Source organism: Lepus europaeus, chromosome 4 (genome assembly GCF_033115175.1).
Source record: "Lepus europaeus isolate LE1 chromosome 4, mLepTim1.pri, whole genome shotgun sequence".
In the NCBI taxonomy this organism is placed as follows: domain Eukaryota; kingdom Metazoa; phylum Chordata; class Mammalia; order Lagomorpha; family Leporidae; genus Lepus; species Lepus europaeus.
This window is the reverse complement of record NC_084830.1, coordinates 56,046,260-56,071,633: the sequence shown is the minus strand read 5'-3', so window position 1 is coordinate 56,071,633 and position 25,374 is coordinate 56,046,260. Positions and strand designations below refer to the sequence as shown.

General features: G+C 38.5%; 1 protein-coding gene across 1 annotated transcript in view; it reads left to right on the top strand.

Moving 5' to 3' along the window:
- CNBD1 (cyclic nucleotide binding domain containing 1) overlaps positions 1-25,374 on the top strand; it is a 502,062-nt gene that overhangs the window by 277,786 nt on the left and 198,902 nt on the right. The window contains 2 exon segments of the mRNA XM_062189512.1: positions 14,551-14,733; positions 22,883-22,893. Coding sequence (XP_062045496.1) covers positions 14,551-14,733; positions 22,883-22,893 — 194 coding nt within the window.

The window sequence follows — 25,374 nt, the reverse complement described above, 5'->3', positions numbered from 1 at the left end:
TTAAATGTTTTTCCATGGAAGAAAAGAAAATATTGACTTTAACATACAACTATTCATTATATTAAATTATTATCAAAATGAATGACTTTGGGAAAACCAGCCTTAAACTTCCAGTTAGTATTTCTGTGAATTTCTCTCAAGATTACCTGGCTTATATTAAACCTGGAAAAAGTAAAATCTGGTTATTCAGTTGTATTATGTTATTCAGTGTTGTATTATAAAACCAGTAATTTTACAGAATCTACCTGTACTTTATATTTAAAAATGGATATGTTAATTATGCTGATTTGATCACTATGCAATGTAATAGTGGTCTTCAAAAAAGTTAATGGAATATGCACATTAAGAAAAGAAACCTGCATAGGATTCAAAAAGTTTTTTTTTCTCATGAAAATAAAACATCTTTTACATGAATATTTTGATGCCCACTTCTTTTTTTTTAGGATTAATTTATTTATTTGAAAATCAGAATTACAGAGAGAGAGAAGGAGAGGCACAGAGAGAGAGAGGTCTTCCATCCGCTGGTTTACTCCCCAGTTGGCCGCAATGGCCTGAGCTGAGCTAATCTGAAACCAGGAGCCAGGAGCTTCTTCCGAGTTCCCCACATGGGTGCAGGGGCCCAAGGACTTGGGTCATCTACTACTGCTTTCTCAGGCCATAATGGAGAGCTGGATCAAAAGTGGAGCAGCTGGGTCTTGAACCAGCACACATATGGGATGCTGGCACTGCTGGTGGTGGCTTTAGCTGCTATGGAGTACTAGTTATATATATGAGTACTAGTTATAGCATTAAATAAGAGTGTACAGCACATTAAAGACAGAGATCCTACATAATATTTTTTAAAAAAATTAATATAACTTTTAATACAATACTGATCGAAGGTTCATTTAAAAACAAATATTTATTGTTAGATGATAGCCTTAACTAGATGCAGCTTATTCATTCTTCCTGATAATCTAAAATTTATCTTTGGAAAATTCTAGTGAATTCCACTCTCATATACCCAGATTCTATCCTTTGAATATTCTCATATAAGTGTCTTAAAACAACATTTATTTTATTTGATTATTTGAAAGGTGGAGAGATACATACAATGACAGAGAGGGCAGGGGGAGACCTCATCTGCCGATTCACTCCCCAGTTACCTGCAATGGCCATGCTAAGCCAGGATGAAGCCAGGGGCCAGCAATTAAATTTGGATCTCCCATGTGGGTAGCAGAGATCCAAATACCTGAGCTTTCATCTTTTGAGTGCTAGGGTCTAAGTTTGGCTTTTTGTTTTTATTTTTTGTGGGTTTTTTGGTCAAATGGCTATTTCAAATTTAATTGATCAATATCTTTTTAAAGGATTTTAGTTTTTTCCTCTGTCATGAATACTGTGGTCCTGAATATCTTCTTGCCCTATTTTCCCCTGTATTTTGGATAACTTAAGATATATTAATGAAGTTAAAATTAATTAATCAAAGACTATGGATATTTTTATGTCTCTTGGAACATGCTGAAAAATTATCAGAAAAGTTTTATTCAGAAATTCAAAAGAATGCAACTATTGCTTCATTCTACATATGAAAACTTTGATCATTAAAGTGTTGAAATCTCATTTAATAAATAGGCAATTTATTGTTTTAAAGGTTTATTTGCTTGAAAGGCAGAGATACAGTGAAGCAAAGGCTGAGAGAGAGAGGTCTTCCATCTGCTGATTCACTCCCCAAGTGGTGGAGCTGGGCTAATAGAAAGCCAGGAGCCAGGGGCTTCTAACAGGTCTCCCATGTGGGTGCAGGGGCCAAGTCTTGGGCCATCTTCCACTACTTTCCTAGGATCAGAAGTGAAGCAGCTGGGACTTGAACTGGCAACCTTGTGTGATGTCACTGCAGGCGGTGACTTTACCTGCTATGCCACAGCACTAGGCCCAGTATTTCCTTCATTATTACTAAAATTGAACATGTCTTAACGTGCTTCCCATAATTTTTCCTGAACCATTCATATATCAAATTGAGTTATTCATTATTTCTTGTCAACTTCCATGACTGACTGAGGATCATTGAGTAAACTGTATGTTATCTGCTATGCGTTTGTTTGTACTATTTCCTGTATTATAAGTGTAGTATATCATGTTTCTCCCCCTAAATCTATCAGATTTTATCTACATTTCAATATCCATTATAAATTCCATCTTTCATGAAATAATCCCATATTTTCCCCATCAAGATGTAAATTCATTTTGCCTGTGACTCTTCATATCTATTTTTGTACCTATTTAAGGATGTTTGCCTTGTGATGATTTTTATCATAATTATATACATTGTGACTTTGACTAGAGTTGTGGTTATTTTTATTTTGGGAACAGACTGTCTCAATATTGACAGGCTATTCCAATGAAAAGTCTACCCCCCAAATAAAATTAAATAAATTAGTTTTATGATAATATTTATATATGTGGAATTATAAATCTCAACAAATATAATTTTTTGTAGATTACCTTACTAAGTTAAAGTAACATGGAGCTTGTGTCTTTTTTTAAGATTTTATTTATTTATTTGAGAGGTAGAGTTACAGACAGAAGAAAAGACAGAGAGAAAGGTCTTCCTTCTGTTGGTTCACTCCTCAAATGGCTGCAACATAAATTGCTTTGATTGTATTGAGGAATGTTCCTTCCATACCGAGTTTGCTTAGAGTTTTCATCATGAAAGGGTGTTGTATTTTATCAAATGCTTTCTCTGCATCTATTGAGAGAATCATATGGTTTTTCTTCTGCAGTCTGTTAATGTGGTGTATCACATTGATTGTTTTTCAAATGTTGAACCATCCCTGCATACCAGGGATAAATCCCACTTGGTCTGGGTGGATGATCTTTCTGATGTGTTGTTGCATTCTATTGGCCAGAATTTTATTGAGGATTTTTGCACCTATGTTCATCAGGGATATTGGTCTGTAATTCTCTTTCAATGCTGCATCTTTTTCCAGCTTAGGATTAAGGTGATGCTGGCTTCATAGAAAGAATTTGGGAGGATTCCCTCTTTTTTGATTGTTCTGAATAGTTTGAGAAGAATTGGAGTTAGTTCTTCTTTAAATGTCTGGTAGAATTCAGCAGTGAATCCATGCAGTTCTGGGCTTTTCTTTGTTGAGAGGGCCTTTAGTACTGTTTCAATTTCTGTGTCAGTTATGGGTCTGTTTAGGTTTTCTATGTCTTCCTGGCTCAATTTAGGTAGGTTGTATGTGTCCAGGAATCTGTCCATTTCTGATAAATTTCCCTGTTTGTTGGCATACAAGTCCTTGTAGTAATTTCTGATGATTCTTTTTATTTCTGTGGTGTCTGTTGTTACGTTTCCTTTTTCATCTCTGATTGTATTGATTTGGGTCTTTTATCTTCTTTTTTTTTTTTTTAGTTAATTGGCCCAATGGGGTGTCAATTTTGTTTATTTTTTCAAAAAAACAGCTCCTTGTTTGGCTGATTTTTTGTAATTTTTTTTGATTCAATCCTATTGATTTCTTCTCTGATTTTAATTATTTTTCTTCTACTATATTTGGGTTTAGTTTGCTGCAGATTTTATAGATCCTTGAGATGACTTGAAAGCTCATCTATTTGGCGCCTTTCCAATTTCTTGATGTAGGCACCTATTGATATAAACTTTCCTCTTAACACTGCTTTTGCTGTATCCCATAGTTTTTGGTATGTTGTGCTGTTATCCTCATTTACTTCCAGAAAATTTTTGATTTCTCTTTTAATTTCTTCTATGACCCATTGTTCATTCAGGATCATGTTGTTCAATCTGCATGTGTTTGCATATGCTCTAGGGATTCCCGAGTTGCTAATTTCCAACTTCATTCCACTGTGGTCTGAGAAGCTGCATGGTATGATTCTCATTCTTTTGAATTTGCTGAGACTTACTTTATGGCCTAGTATGTGGTCAATTCTAGACGGCCAACATCCTATTGAATGGGGAAAAGTTGGAAGCATTTCCGCTGAGATCTGGTACCAGACAGGGATGCCCACTCTCACCACTGCTATTCAATATAGTTCTGGAAGTTTTAGCCAGAGCTATTAGGCAAGAAAAAGAAATTAAAGGGATACAAATTGGGAAAGAAGAACTCAAACTATCCCTCTTTGCAGATGATATGATTCTTTATTTAGGGGACCCAAAGAACTCTACTAAGAGACTATTGGAACTCATCGAAGAGTTTGGCAAAGTAGCAGGATATAAAATCAATGCACAAAAATCAACAGCCTTTGTATACACAGGCAATGCCACGGCTGAGGAAGACTTCTAAGACCAATCCCATTCACAATAGCTACAAAAACAGTCAAATACCTTGGAATAAACTTAACCAAGGACGTTAAAGATCTCTACAATGAAAATTACAAAACCTTAAAGAAAGAAGTAGAAGAGGATACCAAAAAATGGAGAAATCTTCCATGCTCATGGATTGGAAGAATCAACATCATCAAAATGTCCATTCTCCCAAAGCAATTTACAGATTCAATGCAATACCAATCAAAATACCAAAGGCATTCTTCTGAGATCTGGAAACAATAATGCTGAAATTCATATGGAGACACAGGAGACCTCAAATAGCCAAAGCAATCTTGTACAACAAAAACAAAGCCGGAGGCATCATAATACCAGATTTCAGGACATACTACAGGGCAGTTGTTATCAAAACAGCATGATACTTGTACAGAAACAGATGGATAGACCAATGGAACAGAATAGAAACACCAGAAATCAATCCAAACATCTACAGCCAACATACATTTGATCAAAGATCCAAAACCAATCCCTGGAATAAGAAAAGTCTTTTCAATAAAAGGTGCTGGGATAATTGGATTTCCACGTGCAGAAGCATGAAGCAAGACCCCTACCTTTCACCTTACACAAAAATTCACTCAACATGGATTAAAGACTTAAATCTATGACCTGACACCATCAAATTATTAGAGAGCATTGGAGAAACCCTGCAAGATATAGGTACAGGCAAAGACTTCTTGGCAAAGACCCCAGAAGCACAGGCAGTCAAAACCAAAATTAACATTTGGGATTGCATCAAATTGAGAAGTTTCTGTACTTCAAAAGAAACAGTCAGGAAAGTGAATAGGCAACCGACAGAATGGGAAAAAATATTTGCAAACTTAAGAGATGGGCCAAGGACCTCAATAGACATTTTTTGAAAGAGGAAATCCAAATGGCCAACAGACACATGAAAAAATGTTCAAGATCACTAGCAATCAGAGAAATGCAAATCAAAACCACAATGAGGTTTCACCTCACCCCGGTTAGAATGGCTCACATTCAGAAATCTACCAACAATAGATGCTGGCGAGATGTGGGGGAAAAGGGACACTAACCCACTGTTGGTGGGAATGCAAACTGGTTAAGCCACTATGGATGTCAGTCTGCAGATACCTCAGAAACCTGAATATAACCCTACCATACAACCCAGCCATCCCACTCCTTGGAATTTACCAAAAGGAAATTAATTTGACAAACAAAAAAGCCATCTGCGCATTAATGTTTATTGCAACTTATTTCACAATAACTACGACCAGGAACCAACCCAAATGCCCATCAACAGTAGACTGGATAAAGAAATTATGGGACATATACTCTATAGAATACTATACAGCAGTAAAAAACAATGAAATCCAGTCATTTGCAACAAGATGGAGGAATCTGGAAAACATCATGCTGAGTGAATTAAGCCAGTCCCAAAGAGACAAATATCATTTGTTTTCCCGATTGGTGACAACTAATTGAGCGCCAAAGGGGAAACCTGTTGAAGTGAAATGGACACTATAAGAAACAATGACCTGATCAGCTCTTGTCCTGACTCTTGATGTACAATGTAATACTTTATCCTTTTTAGTATTTTTTGTTGTTGTTCTAGTACTAGTGGTTCAACTCTGTAATTAACATACAATTATTCTTACGTGTTTAAATTTTAACTGAAAAGTGATCCCTGTTAAATATAAGAGTGGGAAAAAGAGAGGGAGGAGATGTACAATTTGGGACATGCTCAATCGGACTTGCCCCAAATGGTGGAGTTAGAAACGTTCCAGGGGATTCCAATACAATCCCATTAAGGTGGCATGTACCAATGCCATCTAAATAGTCCAAGTGATCAATTTCAGTTCACAATTGATCACACTGATAGGTCTAAGAATCAAAGGGATCACACAAACAAGACTAGTATCTGCAAATACTAACTGATAGAATCAAAAAGGGAGAGAACGATCCAACATGGGAAGCAGGGTACACAGCAGACTCATAGAATGGCAGATGTCCTAAACAACACTCTGGCCTCAGAATCAGCACTTCAGGCATTCGGATCTGGCTGAAGAGCCCATGCCAAGACACTCTGGCAAAAACAAACAAACAAACAAACAAACAAAAAAACCTAAATGAAATATCTCTGTGAGTGAGATCCCTTTGGAAAGAACGGGGCCATCAAAGAAGGAGGTACCTTTCTCTGAAGGGAGGAGAGAACTTCCACTTTGACTATGACCCTGTTGGAATAAGATCAAAGTCAGCGAACTCAAAAGGCTTCCATGACTAGAGCCTAGGGAGATTACTGACGTCATAAACAAGAGTGTCAAATTGTTAAATCAACAACAGGAGTCACTGTGTACTTATGTCTCGTGTGGAATCTGTCCTTAATGTGTTGTCCAATGTGAAGTAATTCTATAACTAGTAATAAAGCAGTATTTTTATACTTTGTGTTTCTGTGTGGGTGCAAACTGATGAAATCTTTACTTAGCATATACTGAATTGATCTTCTGTATATAAATATAATTGAAAATGAAAAAAAAAACCTGGTGTTAAATTGGAAATTGCATACAAAATCAATTTTTAGAAAATATCATGTAGGATTTCTGTCTTTAATTTGCTGTACATTGTTATTTAATGCTATAACTAGTACTCCAACAGTATTTTTTATACTTTGTGTTGCTATATGGGGGCAAACTGTTGAAATCGTTACCTAATATATACTAAACTGATCTTCTGTATATAAAGAGAATTGAAAATGAATCTTGATATGAATGGAAGGGGAGAGGGAGCGGGAAAGGGGAGGGTTGCGGGTGGGAGGGAAGTTATGGGGGTGTGGAGAAAGCCATTGTAACCCATAAGCTGTACTTTGGAAATTTATATTCATTAAATAAAAGTTTAAAAAACAAACAAACAAAACAAAAGAAAATACAAATGGCTGCAGCAGCTGGAGCTGTGCCGATCCAAAGCCAGGAGCCAGAAGCTTCTTCCAGGTCTCCCGTGCGGGTGCAGGGGCCCAAGCACTTGGGCCATCTTCTACTGTTTTCGCAGGCCATAGCAGAGAGCTGGATTGGAAAAGGAGCAGCCAGGACTATAACCATTGCCAATTTGAGATGCCAGCCCCGCAGGCAGAGGATTAACCTACTGTGCCACAGTGCCTGTCCCTGCACCCCTCCCCCCCGAGCTTGTGTCTTGAAGTAATTACTCTTCGCATCTCAAGGAAAGAATTGTTGGCCCTAAGAACAATAGCCCCATATCCAGTGTTTCCATAAAATAACAAAAGCTATGAACAGATCATTTATTGTTTGTATTCCATCATCTGGGATCTTTTAGACTTTATAGGAGATACCATGAATTAACCTGTTGGACTATAAAAATTATAAAACTTTCCAGAATTTTTGAGTTGAACTGAGAAAAAACAAGATGTCACATAGTTTCATCGTATTTCTCAATGGACAGGATTCTCTGAGAAAGAAAAAAACATCAGTCTCCAGATATTTTTTGCTTCTTTGGTTCATCAAGTAAGTTTTCATTTTTCAGCAAGTGTTTGCTAAATGCCTAAAATAATCCAGGTAATGTGTCATGGACTGAAAATACTGACGCTAAAGCCACAGTTCCTTCTCCAAGGAATACAATCTATTTACATCAGTTATGTTGAATGGAAGAAGTCCTGGAAAAGAATTAGGAAAGACTTTTTCTAGTAGATAGTTAACATTTGAAGTCCTCGTTGCAGGCCAGGGAGGGATTAGCCAGGAGACCTTATGAATTTATTCATCCAATTACAGCTATTTGAAAACAATTAAGTCCTTGAGTGGTTGATTTTAGTGAGTACCAGAAAGTAAAGAAATTCAAAAATATTTTTGCTTTGATCAAAGTCTGTTTGGTCTTTAGCTTTTTGAAAAGTATCATTCAAAGTAATAACATTTTCCCTTTCTAAAATTTTTAAATTTCTTTTGAATGCCTTTTGTTTACCTAATACAAGTGCAGTTAACAATATTTTAAACTAGGGAAATTTGCACTACAAGATTGTTCTGAGTCCTTGTGAAGATATTTCTGTTGATTTTTCATATAATGGAGTTTAGCTACTTAAATACTTTCATGAAATTTATTCCCTAGCAACTGAATTTTGATGTTTCTTTATTTTTGAAAATTATGATAATTGATATTTAATGAGTTATATCAGTGTTTTTAATGTCTAATTTCCCTAGATGTTTTTCCTCTTAAAATTTACATGCAACAGTTTCATGTATTTTGAGAATTTGAATAAAGAATCTTCATTTGTCCCTTTTCATTGGCTAAATCACGTTTATATTATTATTAATAAATGGGTTTTTTTCTTGCAGTTCAAAACCTTAATAAAACCTTGTGATTGTCAATAATATTTTAATAAATCTTTGATAGCTGAACTGTACTGCAATATCTTCTCCCAACCCAAGAATCTTTCATGATTTTCAAATAATTTGACTATTTATTTTAGGGCTGATTTCAAATATTACTTGAATTTTAGTTTAGAAGCTTCTGATAACTCAATTTCTGCTAAAATTCATGCTTTCTTTTGAATTCTTAATTTTAAACCCCATTTATAAAGTTAACTTTTGGGGACCGGCGCTGTGGCATACTGGGTAAAGCCGCTCCCTGCAGTGCTGCATCTCAAATGGCTGCCAGTTTGAAACCCACCTGTTCCACTTCTGATCCAGCTCTCTGCTGTGGCCTGGGAAAGCCTGCCAAGTCCTTGGGCCCTGGCACACATAAGGGAAGACCCAGAGGGAGCTCCTGGTGGCCAACTAGGGAGTGAACTGGCAGATGGAAGACATCTCTCTCTCTCCTTCTCTCCCTGTGTAATACTCTCAAATAAAGAAATCTATAAAAAATAAATTAAAAAACTTTTGTGTTTGGAGATTCCCTTTCTTTCTGCAAGTGGTTGTGTGCAGAATTCATGCAAATTTCATCTTGCTTTGAATAAGAGGAGACATCAAAAAATTAATGGGAGATGGTGATCTGGTCTAGCAGTGAAGACATCCGTACCCCGTATGGGAATGCCAGCATGCAAGTCCCAGCTCTGGCTCCCAATTCCAGTTTCCTGATAATTCAGACACTGAGAGACATCAGGTGAAGCCACAAAGATTTGGAACTCTGCCATGTATGAGAGACATGGACTGAGTTCCTGGGACTTGTTTTCAGCTTTACTTAGCTCCAGCTGTCATGGATGTTTGAGGAGTAAACATGCAGTTGGGAACTCTCTTTATCTTTGCCTGTCAGAAAAGCAAGTAAACAAACAAAAAGATCAGTTCATGGAAAAGGCTTATTATTAAAAACAAAACAAAACAAAACAAAACAAAACAAAAACTTTATAATTTAAAATGTTTTTGTATCAAGATAAACTTATTTTTAATCCTATTTTACCAAGAACTTTTGAAGTCCCCAACATATATTTTAAAGTTATTTTAAATTATTTTGTTTTACTTTGGCCTCAGAATCAGCCCTTAAGGCATTTGGATCCGGCTGAAAAGCCCATGAGAGTTTTTCAGGCATGGAAAGCCAAGACACTCTGGAAAAAAAAAAAAAAAACAAAAAAAAAACCAACAACAACAACAACAACAAAAAACCTAAATGAAAGATCTCTGTGAGTGAGATCCCAGTGGAAAGAAAAGAACAGGTCATCAAAGGAGGTACCTTTCTCTGAATAGAGGAGAGAACTTCTACTTTGACTATGACCTTGTCTAAATAAGATCAGAGTCGGTGAACTCAAAAGGCTTCCATAGCCTTGTCAACTCATGACAAGAGCCTAGGATGATTACTGACGCCATAAACAAGTGTCAATTTGTTAAGTCAACAACAGGAGTCTCTGTGCACTTATTCCTCATGTAGGATCTCTGTCCTTAATGTGCTGTACATTGTGATTTAATGCTATAACTGGTACTCAAACAGTATTTTACACTTTGTGTGTCTGAGTGGGTGCAAACTGTTGAAATCTTTACTTAGTATATGATAAATTGATCTTCTATATATAAAGATAATTGAAAATGAATCTTGATGTGAATGGAATGGGAGAGGGAGCGGGAGAGGGGAGGGTTGCGGGTGGGAGGGAAGTTATGGGGGGGAAAAAGCCATTGTAATCCATAAGCTGTACACTGGAAATTTATATTCATTAAATAAAAGTTAAAAAAATAAACAAAAAACCCTGAAAAATTATTTTAAAATTTTTACAAAAATAATTTTAATAGATTCATGAATAATTCAAGTACATTAATTTCAGGACAAAAAGGGCTAATATATGTAATATGTTTAAATCAGCATCGGGCATTAATATGTCCAAAACAAAACAAAAAAAAAGCTCACAATATTTTTTGTCATCTTGTGGATACTCTTTTTTTTTTCCTGTAACTTTTTTCCTCACTACATTTGTATCCTATTCCATTGTATTGATTAAACCATAGCCTCAGAGTATTTCACCCCTAAATACTTCTTAGTTTATCTAGAATTCATTTCTACTTTTTAGTACTTTATTTTTCAAAGTAAATGTTACAGAGAGTGACATGCACATGTACCCTAAGTATATTATCTGATGCATTTTGCAAATATTATGATCCATATCCATAATGAGATATAGACCATTATCAAACATTCTCTCCTTAACACGTCAATTTCTGGGTCACTTCCCCAGAAATAATTCTGCTGTCTTTCATTCTTAACTACATTTCTACTTTCCTTTTATCCTTTCTACATTGTTTCTAAGTATAAATTAGTTTTTTGCAAAGCATTTATCCAGCAGCATGTATGAAAGTGCTCTGAACAGTTTGTGGAAAGATGGAATTAAAAGTTTATTGTGGCAAAATTTTTTGCAATCTATGCATATTTTTATATGCATTTTCCATAAGCCTTTTTTTTTTTTTTGACAGGCAGAGTGGAGTGAGAGAGAGACAGAGAGAAAGGTCTTCCTTTTGCCGTTGGTTCACCCTCCAATGGCTGCCGCGGTAGGCGCGCTGCGGCCGGCGCACCGCGCTGTTCCGATGGCAGGAGCCAGGGGCTTATCCTGGTCTCCCATGGGGTGAAGGGCCCAAGCACTTGGGCCATCCTCCACTGCACTCCCTGACCACAGCAGAGAGCTGGCCTGGAAGAGGGGCAACCGGGACAGGATCGGTGCCCCGACCGGGACTGGAACCCGGTGTGCCGGCGCCGCAAGGCGGAGGATTAGCCTAGTGAGCCGCGGCGCCGGCTTCCATAAGCCTTTTGAGGACCCTTATATGCATGCACTTCAAAAACTTTTTTTCACCAATATAATCTTATTTATTAGGCAGAGTGACATAGGAGAAAGAGAGAGAGAGGGAGAATGAGAATTTCCATTGGCAGGTTCTCTCCCTAACTATCCACATGGGCTGGGCTGGCCGGGTGAACGCTGGGACCCAGGAACTCTGTCCAAGTCTCCCACTTGGGTGGCAGAGGCCCAAACACTCAGGCCATTTTCTGCTGCTTTTCTCAGGCACATTTAAAGGAAGTTGAGTAGGAAGCCAAGCAGCTGGACTCACCAGCACTCAGACATGGGATGTCAATGTGGGTGGTGTCTTACTCTAGTAGGTTATACCAGCCTTTCCATGAACTTTTTGAAGTCTTGTGGTATACTTTTTGAAAAGTTTCTTTCAATCAACATAATGCTTTGAAATGTATCCATTTAGTGTGAATCAATAATCCATTCCTTTCTGTGACATAGTATTCCATTATATGGACATGACAGGAGTTTGCTTATACATCTTGTTCTGGATGCCCATCTGAGCTTTGGGCTGTAATGATAAAGCTGCGAGTCACATTTTTTTTTCTTCAAGTCTTTTTTGGACATCCATTTCCGTTCCTCCTGAGTAAATACCCAGGATAGGCAAGATGTATATTTCATTTTATGAGAAACTGCCAGATATTTTTCAGAGTAATTGTACAATTTTTCCCTCCCATCAACGAAGTATGAGAATTTAAGTGTCTTCAGATACAAACTAACATTTGATTCTTGCAATTTTTTTTTTTTGACAGAGTGGATAGTGAGAGAGAGACAGACAGAAAGGTCTTCCTTGGCCGTTGGTTCACCCTCCAATGGCCGCCGCGGTAGGCGCGCTACGGCCGGTGCACTGCGCTATTCCGATGGCAGGAGCCAGGTGCTTCTCCTGGTCTCCCATGGGGTGAAGGGCCCAAGCACTTGGGCCATCCTCCACTGCACTCCCTGACCACAGCAGAGAGCTGGCCTGGAAGAGGGGCAACCAGGACAGAATCTGGCGCCCCGACCGGGACTAGAACCCGGTGTGCCGGCGCCGCAAGGCGGAGGATTAGCCTAGTGAGCCGCAGCGCCGGCCTGATTCTTGCAATTTCTAAAATTTTAATCATTCCACAGCCCACCACACTCTGCTTCCAGAAAATGTGATTATTATGATTTCTGATTTGTGTAAGTATGTGTGATTCTTTTTTCTTGTACAGTTCAATAATTTTAATTTTGAAAAAATATATTTGCTACTACATTGAGCAATTATTTTATGTGATTACTTGCCAATGTTATACAAATTGTTACAGTACTTGTAGCTTGGAAAATATGCCAATAACTATATTGTATGAAAATATAAAAGAATCTTCCATCCACTTTTTAACTCACAAAATGGCTGAACAGGCTGGTGGGGGCTGGGCCAGGCCAAACCCGTGAGCCGGGAGCTTCTTCTGGATCTCCTACATGGGTGGCAGGGGCTCAGATATTTATTCCATCTTCCACTGCTTTCCCAGGCACATTAGCAGGGAGCTGGAATGGAAGTGGAGCAGCTGGGACTCAAACCTGTACCCATATGGGGTGCTAGTGCAGCAGGCGGAGGCTTAACCTGTTATATCACACTGCCAGCCCAAAACAATAAATCTTTTATAAAGGAAAACCTGCCTATGGTCACTGTACCTGTGGAAGGTGCTCAAGATAGCCACTAAGAAGCCTCAGGTCAGAACAAAAGCATGCATTTTCCACATTTTATTGTCTGAAAAGTCAAATGATTGTCCCTGAATATCAGCTTGTAGAGTTCATATAACTTATTGCTGTAAGTTAATAAGCAAAGTGTAAGAGGCTATCTCACGTAACTTAATAATTGGCTTCAAATTTATAAGATAATGTAAAAAATTTAACAATGGGGAAATGTATGATCCAGTTCCCCTGCCCTGCTAATTCCAAGTGGCAGACTTCAGAAGAGCGGGACAGGTGCGCCTTCAGATGGTCACGTGAGCATCCGCCTGCCAGATCTGCAGAACTTTAGGAACTGGGATTTGATGGTGGCAGATTGTGGAAACTTTTATTTGGAGTGGGAAAATTACTGGAAACCCAATCTCCTTTTTAAGATTTGTAAGTCTTCGCCTTTCTCTGAAGAGAGGAGAGAACTTCCACTTTGACTACGACCTTGTCTAAATATGATCAGAGTCGGTGAGCTCAAAAGGCTTCCATAGCCTTGGCAACTCATGACAAGAGCCTAGGGAGATTACCTACGCCATAAACAAGTGTCAAATTGTTAAGTCAACAACAGGAGTCTCTGTGCACTTACTCCTCATGTAGGATCTCTGTCCTTAATGTGCTGTACATTGTGATTTAATGCTATAACTGGTACTCAAACAGTATTTTTCATTTTGTGTTGCTATGTGGGTGCAAACTGTTGAAATCTTTATCTAATATATACTAAACTGATCTTCTGTATATAAAGAGAATTGAAAATGAATATTGATGTGAATTGAAGGGGAGAGGGAGTGGGAGAGGGGAGGGTTGCGGGTGGGAGGGAAGTTATGGGTGGGGGGAAGCCATTGTAATCCATTAACTGTACTTTGGAAATTTATATTCATTAAATAAAAGTTAAAAAAAAGATTTGTAAGTCTTCATCATCATGTCCAGAGAAAAGACAAATAAGTATTAATAGTAGGTATATGATTGCTTATATAAAATAGGCAAAATAGTATTTTGGTATTCTTTAGGGAGAGTAAATATTTTTTTAAAAAAGTCAAAGGCTTTTCTGTTCTCATTTTCCTCATAATATCTTACACCTATTAAGATGATTTGTTTGCATGTTGCTTTCTGCTAGAACCTATCAGCTCCATGAGGCAATGGGTTACTAGATATTACTGAAAAGAACATTCCAGATGTGTACACCCATCTTTGTTCTTGTTATTTGAGTTGCCTAAATGCCATTGAAGTTATTATCATAGAAGAAAAGCAAGTGTACTATATATGCTATTCATGTCTATATCAAAGAGATTAAGTAGTAAAGCATATATCTTTTTTGGCTTTATTTCAGTGACTGGAAATGATGGTTTTTATATAATACTGAAAGGTGTAGCGCGACTGCAGCCACAGATTTGTAATAATTTGGTTGGAGGAAGGGACTCGGCAGTCAGTTATAAGCCTCAGACTTTCAGTAGCTTTGTGATCTTCGAAGACTTGAGAAGCTCTGAAATTGCTAAGCTGTGTTCACCTTTACGTGACTCTAAGGTAAGAAATGAATAATTATTTTTCCATAAGCGACAAGGTAGCATGGTTATAATTTTTTTCTCTTTCAAATAGTGAGATCCAACTATCCAAATATCTCTAGGGTCCTGTTAAATTTTCTCTAAAAAAATTAAATTGTGCTATTAATATTGAAGCTGAAATTTGATTATAAATTTTAATGAGGGATGCCTTCAGCAGCATAATGCTTGATGGTAGAAGTGTGTGGTGTATTTGATAACTGAGACAGTATTAATGTGACAAGATCATTGAAAGAGGAAGATATGACAGATTGAGATGAGGGAGAAGCAGCAAGTGATTTAAGGGGGGGAGAGACGGGGATTGATCATGAAGGACCTTTGAAAGTAAGTGAAGCATATGTTTGTCTCAAGAGCAATGCTAGGATAATGAATGTGTTGGCTGTATCACAATCAAATTCTTACTTGAAGAACTTTTTGTGTTTATATGTAACATTTAAAGACTATCAGGCAGTCAAAAACACAAGTCTCTTCTTTTTTTATTTTTTATTTCATAAATGTGAATTTATAAAGTGCAACTTTTGTATTGTGGCATCCCCCCCCCAACTCCCTCCCTTCCGTGGCCCTCCCCTCTCCCTTTATCGAGTTACATTTTCAATTACCTTCATATACTGAAGATCAACTTAGTATATACTAAGCAAGGATTTCAACAGGCTTGATTTATTTATGTGAAAGGCAAAGTTACAGAGAGGCGGAGAGAGAGTGAGCGAGCTCTTCCATCTGCTGGTTCACTCCCCAAATGGCCGCACTGGCCGGAGCTGGCCCAGTTCAGAGCCAGGAGCTTCTTCCAGGTCTCACACGCAGGTGCAGGGGCCCAAGCACTTGGACCATCTTACACTGCTTTCCCAGTCCATAGCAGAGAGCTCGATCAGAAGTGGAGCAGTCAGGACTTGAACTGGCACCCATATGGTATACCAGCACTGCAGGCCGGGACTTTAACCTGCTGTGCCACAGCACCAGCCCCCACAAGTATCTTTCTTGATCTCTGAAGACTCCAAGTTGACTTAAGTTCTGATTTGACAAAAATTGTTACTAAAAAACCAGTTCTAGATTTAGGTGCCTCAAATTTTAACAGAAGAGGAATCGAACAAAACTCATTAAAGACATGTTTTGTTGTTTTGTTAGCATTTTGAGTTGAAGTCAAGGAAAACCTATGACAGAAAGAACATGGATACAATGAAAAAAAGTAAGCACAGGGATAAAAATGAGACAAGTCCATACACATCCACTGATGTTTATGTCACATGAATGAGTAGTATTCCTGGTTGGCTGGCTTTATCCCTGTGAATGGGAAAGAAGATATTTAACCTTATTTACCACATCAGTGGCCTTGTATCGTGTGCCTAATTCCATTTTAATCTGCTCTGCAGAAATACAACTTTTGATACAGTAGCTATAATTAGGACTATGTCATAGCTGGGTTTGTAGTAATAAAACTATCTTCTAGGTTCCATTTTTTGTCCCTAAGGACTATCCTCATGAGGAAAATAGAGACTGGGTGGGGACTGCTAGCTCTGCATCTTGCATTAGGTCTTTGACAGCAGCACATTCTCTGTCCTTCCACTTGAGATGTGGTAATGTTTTTTCTTTTCTTTTTTCTTTTTTTCTTTTTTTGACAGGCAGAGTGGATAGTGTGAGAGAGAGACAGAGAGAAAGGTCTTCCTGTTTGCCGTTGGTTCACCCTCCAATGGCCACTGCGGCTGGCGCATCTCGCTGATCCGAAGCCAGGAGCCAGCTGCTTACTCCTGGTCTCCCATGCAGGTGTAGGGCCCAAGCACTTGGGCCATCCTCCACTGCCTTCCCAGGCCACAGCAGAGAGCTGGCCTGGAAGAGGAGCAACCGGGACAGAATCCAGCACCCCAACCGGGACTAGAACCCAATGTACTGGCGCCGCAAGGTGGAGGATTAGCCTGTTAAGCCACGGCGCCGGCCATGTTTTTTATTTTCTACCCTGACCAAGGTCAGGGGTGAGGGATAGAAAGAAAGAGACAGAGAGAAAGTTCACAGGCTTACTTTCTCTTCTTGACCATAATGGTTCTTATCACACAGGCTAGGCACTCAAGGTAAAACTCCTGCCAACCTCCGAGTAGCCATTCAAACCATAAATTTAGGGGCAATGGGAAAGGCCATGGTTGTGGCTAATGGACCTAATGAAACTATTGTGAACCAAACCAGGACCACAACTCTATTTTTCATGTGCTCTATATGTTCCTACAAAGGATGCTATGAGAGTATTTTATGTACCAGTGTTATAATGCCACTGTCTCAGATTTCAGGGCTGCGTTTTTTCCCAATCAGATATGTTGGTAGTATTCTATGTGGGAAAAATAGATTTTCATTAAGCAATGTAACTTAATAAAATTCACATCGTTGACCTGAGAATGTTTTTATGGTTTCTATAGAGAGTTACCTCATTAACTTTGAATATAAAACAGTACACTTCACCGATTGCATATTATCTTTTGGCAGATAGGCTGCTAGTTGCCTTGATAATCCTTATAAAGTTAGTATCTCAATGATAATGATACTAACCCAGTCCCTACCCTCCAATCTTATGAATATTGAGGTGATCATATATTATTCACGTCTATTTTTTTTAAAGATTTATTTATTTTATTTGAAAGGCAGTGTTACAGAGAGGCAGAAGGGGAGAGAGAGAGAGAGAGAGAGAAAGAGAGAGAGAGAGAGAGAGAGAGAAGGGCCTTCCATCCATTGCTTCACTCCACAAATGGCAGCAGTGGCTGGAGCTGCATTGATCTGAAGCCAGGAGCCAGGAGCTTCTTCCAGGTCTCCCACACAGATGCAGGGATCCAAGGACTTGGGCCATCTTTCACTGCTTTCCCAGGCCATAGCAGAGAGCTGGATCAGAAGTGGAGCAGCCCGGACTCAAACCAGTGTCCATATGGGATGCTGGCAGTGCAGGCGGCCGCTTTACCCACTAAGCCACAGTGCCGGCCCCTATTCATATCTCTTAAAGACTGGCCTCTGGTTTGGAATTGGTATAAATTGGTTTCCAAGTAGGCATCCAAATCAATGCCCATCCTTGTGTGCACATGCACACAGTCATGAACTCTGTTGTCTGACAACATTATGATGAAACCAGAGTACCTCTCATATGAGGCATTATGTATCAAAAATCACATTGATTGTTAGAAACGAATTAAAAATTAAGATTAAAAATTCTTAAAAAAACCTTCCTTGTCCCTCACAGAGGAGACATAAGCAATAAGCAACTCTTGTTATACAAACAAGGGAGACAGGGCATGGATAGGCAGGAGCTGCTTCTGACAGTGAGGACGGTAGCACCGAGACAAAGGACAAGTTCACTGTGGCTTACAGTGGCCAGGAAAATGTCATCGAATGAAGGAGCTTATCTGTCTTTCCAAGACAGTTTGTAGATCAGTGTAAAGGAAAGACAAGTTTGTTCTGAACCAAGGCGATTCCCTTTGCTCTTGTGAATTGGAAAGCCAGATGACAAAGCCACGGTATTTTGCTGAGAGAAGGTTTATTACAAGGAAGGCAAGCACAGAGTCTGGAACAATGCTCAAACCTGACTCCTTGAACGACTTTTACAAAGGATATTGATTGTGGGATGGAGATGGGGCATGGCAATGAATTGCTCAACAAAGAAAGCGAAGTCCTAGCTTCCTCTGCGCTGGTGCAGGTCAGACATAGGCCTCTTCTTGAATGGCATTATTGCATGTTCAAAAATGAAATGCTTGTAGCAGTGAAAGAGGGAGAGAGTGGGAAGATTTGGCCCTAAACAAATGTCTAGCCAGTGGTGTGTGGTCTGTCCGTTGTAGTCCTGTGGTTTTGACTTGTTTCAGTTGGCTTCATTCAGTGTTTGCAAAAAAAAAAAAAAGTTTATTACTTTGGGTACTGCTTTTTTTGTTTAACCCTGTAGCATACTATCCTGTTATTGTATGGGATTCCACTAACTATTGTAGAGAATGAAGGAGCTGCTAGTTACTCCTGTACCCTCCCCACATTGTGGGGCCTTACATAGTGGCCCTGATAGCACTCCTTTTAACAGCACAGATTAGAGATTCATACTCTGTTTTATAGATCTGGAAATAGGGAATTCAGATTTTACTCTTTAGGTTATACATCTGTAAACCCAGGCCAATAACACCCACCTGGTGAAGCACTGTTTGCTTTAAATAAGATTTATATAAGCCCTGAGAATAATGCCTGGCGCATTGTGAAAGCTCTGTTTTTACCTGAGGTGGATGTTAATGATGTTTTTGGTTTTCATTCTATCTTTTTGTCAAATTTGCACCTTCAGGTTTTCATTATTTCTTGCCAGTGTAGTGTGTCAACCTCCTAACCTGCATGTAACCTAATAAACCCTTAATTCATCTTTCTCATTATCACTAGGATGTCTTTTGTAGAAGTAACAAATGTGTTCTGTGGCTCCCTTGCATAAAATATTTCAGTCATTTCTAGCCACAAGATAGAACTCTAATGCCTTTGCTTTAGATTTGGGGGCCCTTCATAAATGAGCTTAGCTCCTACTGTATGACTTTTGTTAGGTATGAAAATTTGTTGTAGTTCACTGTAAGCTTATATTGCCTCATGTCTTTTTTGTTTTATTTGACAGAGTTATAGACAGAGAGAGAGAGAGAGAGAGAGAGAGAGAGAGAGAGAAAGGTCTTCCTTCCGTTGGTTCACTCCCCAAATGGCTGCTACGGCCAGCACTGCGCCGATCCAAAGCCAGGAGCCAGGTGCTTCTTCTTGGTCTCCCACACGGGTGCAGGGCCCAAGCACTTGTTGCCTTCATGTCTTTACATATTTTGTTCTCTGTACCTGGATTGAGATGCTTCCTTGGGGTGTCTTAGCAGTCTGTTGTGCATTCGTTACTAACCAAGCCCCATTTCCTCTGTGAAGACTTTCACTTTCCCCTGATACACCTTGCACTTGCTCCTAGAGGGTGTGGTTAGTTTTAGTTTTCATTCAACAGTAAACTCACTGAAGTCAGTCCATGTATTACTCCTCCTTTCAATCTGTCCTTGTGTAGTGACTGGTGTAGTTACACAGGTCAGTTAAAATAAAGGTTTGCATGAGGTGATACAGAATGAAGAAGTACATAAATGAAAATAGGCCAATAGTGAAACAATAGAATGCGGAGAGAAGTGTTATGGACAGCAAGGGAAACGTTTGACCCGTTGTCCTGAGGAGACACTTACAGGTCATTTTGGAAATCTCAAGCAAATTTGAAGTTTGGTTTTAAAGTTAGCTGCAGGAATTCATCTATGTCCAGAACACAGTAACTATATTAGCTATTTGAAAAAAATCACTGGCTTCATGAATTTTAGAAAGAATAATCTGGCAACTGTGTCAGACTCCAGTTTCTTTTAATTACTGTTATTCTCATGGAATTTGTTGCCCTGTCCACAGAACATGTTCCTTCACAATATTTTGAGCAAATTCATTATCTTCATATCAGATCTGCCGGGCTTCCCTGCATAGTTATTTTGCTATGTGTCAATGGATGTGATTTTTCTATTCATTTTTTTCTGTCTTCAAGGAGTGCTTTAATAACATTTACATTAAAACTAACATAACAAACACATAGTTGATATACCAAAAATCATAGAAAATTGGGATTTCTAGGTAAAGAATTATGCTTTTGCTACTATTCTACTAAGAATTTAGCTGAAAATTGTATTCCAAAGGATAATTGATCCAATTTTTAGTTCCATTAATTGTTTGCTGAATATAAAAAGGAAAAGGCCACATTTAAAATATTTACCAACTTTTTAAAAACAGTGGAGCAAAAAGTACAAAGGTCATTTTGGCTTCTATGGGTAGAGTGGAAAGGATTTGTATAAAGTAGCACAGGAGGGAAAGTAGTGAAATTTTGGTAATGATGCACAAGAAATATGTCGGCTTCTTGAACATGTTTTTTCAGCAAAGATGTATTGACTGTGGATTTAGGACATATTTTGGATGTAAAATTGATAGAAATTGCTTGTTGCAGATTGGATATAAGGAAGAAAGAGAGGATCTGATGATGATTTCTAGAATTTTGGACAGAGCACATTGGTAGATGCTATTGTGACTTACAGGGATTGAGATAGCTGAAGATTTGGAATTCTAATTTGGCCATGTTAGGTTTGAGGTTTTCAGATGCCAATTCTGTGACTAGGTGAACAAGTTGGCAGTTTAGAATCTGAGTCTAAAATGTAGAAGTATGGTGTTGACTAGAGAGTCATAGGCACATCACTGGCTGTTTTTGAGAATGGTTCTGTTCTTTTTTTTTTTTAACTTTTATTTAATGAATATAAATTTCCAGTATACAGCTTATGGATTACAATGGCTTCCCCTTCCCATAATTTCCCTCCCACCCGCAACCCTCCCCTCTCCCGCTCCCTCTCCCTTTCAATTCACATCAAGATTCATTTTCAATTCTATTTATATACAGAAGATCAATTTAGTATAAATACTTCAACAGTTTGCACCCACATAGAAACACAAAGTGAAACATACTGTTTGAGTACTAGTTATAGCATTAAATCAAAATGTACAGTACATTAAGGACAGAGATCCCACATCAGGAGCAAGCGCACAGTGGCTCCTGTTGTTGACCCAACAAATTGACACTCTTGTTTATGGCGCCAGTAACCACCCTAGGCTGTCGTCATGAGTTGCCAAGGCTATGGAAGCCTTCCAAGTTCCCCGACTCTGATCATATTTAGACAAGGTCATAAAAGACAGGTTGAGGATAGTAACCAATGATCCTAAGAGTGGCCTTAACCAGGTCTGAACAATTATACAGCATTAAGTGGGGAAGAGGACCATCAATCAATCAAAGATACATTTTAATTTATATGACCTGAATCTGTGTATCATATGTTTTAAACTTGTTGGTAGAAAGAAACTAAAAACATTTTATATGGTTGTGCTTAAGTTTACTGGCTAAACAAACTACACCATGTTAGATATCTAAGACGTGTTTTCAAATACATGATTCTTAAAATTTATAGAAGGCATTGGACCTTCCGGTAAATGTTTTATTAAGTTCTTATCTAAGGGTTGAAACGGTTTGCTAAGTATTCATGTAATATTGCTATTGTCAGCAAGTGATCTAGGACTTGCTCCCTCATTCCTCTATTCTAAGCCCAACTTGTTCTTTCACTTCTCTATTCTCTTCAAGGTAGGGAACTAATTCTATTATGAAGGAATCTGTAGGATGCACAATTTAATCTTTAGACCTTATAAGAGATGGCTAACATTTTTCTGTAATAGCATAGCCAAAATAAGAACTTAACTAATAATCTCATAGCTAGATTCACATCGCCATCAGCGAAGTATACAGTAAGTAGGAAAAAAACCTACCTTTCAGACCAAAGGGAAAGAAAGTTTTAAAGTGAGAATATAATTTTCCTCATGGGCATTGTCTACCTTAGAAAAACTACTACAGAACATGCCTGTGACTATAGACTTGTAGTTCAGGCCACCAAAGATTAGAGATGGGACACGGGCACTCCCTTGACTTGCATCGTCTGGTCTGCTTTAACACAAACCAGGAGGAAAAGAAAGCTAGGCATCAGAAGCAATGGGTGGCAGGCCTATTAATGGCTGATCTGTACAGTGATCTGCCCTCAAGGAGACCCAACAGGCCAGTCCACTGCAGTGGCTTTCAATGTGGTAAGCCTGGGCTTCAGCAGAAGTCAGCTTGTGAAGAGCCCTGGCAGCTCTGCGAAGAGTTGGATCACTGGAAATGGACCTGCCCTGGAATCGAAGGATGCCCAGGTCAGAGCCACAGATCTTATTGGCTCCAAGCTGAAAAGCCCTTCACTCAGCCCAACTTCCAAAGTGACCACTGCAGTTGAGGGGACAGCCAAATAGGGTCAGCAACATTGCAGGCAGAACTGTAAATTTCTTGTTAGAGATGCCCCCTGCCTTTACCTGGCCAGCTCTCCTCCCAGCCCAGCCAAGTAATGAAAGTCAACAGAGTGCCTTCCCCTAGGAGGTTCACACCTCCCTTAGGATATACCCCATGTGAAGAGATAGATAGGTCTGGGCCTCTGAACTTACAAGGCCTAAAGCCCACCAGATTATTATCAAGCCCCTTCTATCAGGTTCTATTTGCCTCTCAATCAGAAAAATTACTTGTAGCTTAGACAGCACCTTTCTTAGCTCCTCTAATAATGACTCTATCCTTTGTTCTAGACCCTGTCTAGTGCACTTGGGCCTCATTCCTTTGTAATCATAACCTCTACTCTACCACCAATGGCTCTACTCTCAACCTGTATGTACTGATGGTCCTCTTCCCCACTTAATGCTGTATAATTGTTCAGACCTGGTTAAGAGAATGGTTCTGTTCTTAAGCAATAACTATGTTGTTTGGATAATGAATCAATGAAAAAGTGTACCATATTTATAACATCTGGATATTTTTTATTTATATTACTACAGTAATTCCTTCTAATTTATAGGATATGGCCTATATTTCTTTCCAAAAAAAATATTGTAAGACTTTTACATCATTCCCTTTGGTTTTAAACATATATTGCCATTTTCTTAGTTTAGCACACAAAATGCATCCTTATTTATGATCTGCATGCTATGCCTTTCCAATCCTCTCCTCTTACTGGGTTGTGAGTGTATCTTATTCTAGGCACAGTAACCTGCATTCCAGCTATAGTAAACTGTAAGCATGTCCTTCTTCTTTGTGTGATTATGATTATTTCTACTTGTCCCAACAAAAACAAACTCAACAAAAATGACCCTCAAGAAAACTTTGCTGAAATCCCATTCTGAGATAGGTGCAGATGTTTGATGCAGTGGTTAGGATGTCTCTTGGGATCCCCATATCCCATATCAGAGTACCTGGGTTTGAGTCCCCACTCCACTTCAAACACAGATTCTTCCTAATGAACACCCTGGGAGGCATCAAGTATGACTCAAGTCCCTGCCACCCATGTGGAAAACCCATATTAATTCTTGATTCCAAATTCAGCCTGACTCAGCTATGGCTGTTTTGGGCATTTGGAGAGTCAACCAGTGGATTGAAGATCTCTCACTCTCTCTCACGGTTAGACATATTACTTAAAAAAAAATCAGTCTCAGATAAATGTAACTCCATAACCCTATATTTATGTATATCAACATTTTGTATATGATTTAATTCAAGTTAACTATATTATATATATATATATATATATATATATATATATATATATATATATATTAGGCACCATTCAAGACACATTTTATAAATTGTGTCATTTAGTCTTTACCGAAATCTTCAAGATTAAGGGAAAATATCTGAAACTTTGGCCTTATTTTCAAAGCACTGGCACTCTAGGGAAGCTTTTGTGAAACTTGGGTTAACTCTTCTTGCACTAAAACTTAAATGTATGCAAGGTGAAATGAGACATTCCTATATGGGAAGGAAAGAAATGAGCCTTGAAATTAGTATTTCAGTGGCCAGTAAAGAACATTCTAGACTAAAGAGGGATATAACTAGCTATAGATTGATCGATCGATTGATCTATATATCTATCTATATCTAGAGAGAGAGCGAGCGAGCGCTAAGGAGGTGGATATGCAAGTAACAGCTTGGGAGGCAAGGATATTCCAAACTTCAAAAGAAAACATTTATAAGATTTAATAGTTAAGATCGTATTGTACAGACCCTGGAATATAATTGAAGGTTTTTATGATGAAGAGTGACACAAAAAAATGTGTGCTTTAAAAAGCGAACTCTTCTTGGGTGTGAATTATGGATCTCACATGAAAGAGGCTTAAGACAGGAACAATAAAAGAAATTATAGGAATGATCTATGATGAAGGTAATAATTCACTTATTTAGGGAAACGGTCAGGCAAAAGTCAAAGGAAGTCAAAGATTCAAAAAAATACTCCATGCTATGAGATATTCAAATAGCACTGAGATATGGATATATGTCTGAAATGTTTTACAGAGTTTTAATAACATTTTCTAGGAATTTCAGCCAAGCAAATTCTTTGTAGTGTACCCAAAATCTAAGTAGTGATATTAGGAAAACTTTAAAAATCTTGTGATTTTCTATTTATTATCTACTTATTAGATAAGTAGATGCTAATGTTTCCATATAAATCAATGTCATGCACCATTGAATTTGAAAATTAGATTTAAACCCATTTTATACATATTTAAATGAAAATAGTAATATGAGAGATATAAAATAGATTTAAATATGTCTTTACCAGTCATGACTATAAAATAGTTTTTTATTTTAAAATTTCTGGTGTTTTATGTCTTTGTGTTTGTGGGTGTGTAGTCAGTTGTTGATATAAAATTTTATATATTTTTTTTTGGACAGGCAGAGTTAGAGAGAGAGAGAGAGAGAAAGGTCTTCCTTTTTCCGTTGGTTCACCCCCCAAATGGCTGCCACGGCTGGCGCGCTGCAGCTGGCACGCTGCGCTGATCCAAAGCCAGGAGCCAGGTGCTTCCTCCTGGTCTCCCATGTGGGTGCAGGGCCCAAGCACTTGTGCCATCCTCCACTGCTTTCCTGGGCCACAGCAGCAAGCTGGACTGGAAGAGGAGCAACCGGGACAGAATCCAGCACCCTGACTGGGACTAGAACCCTGGGCGCCGGCGCCTCAGGT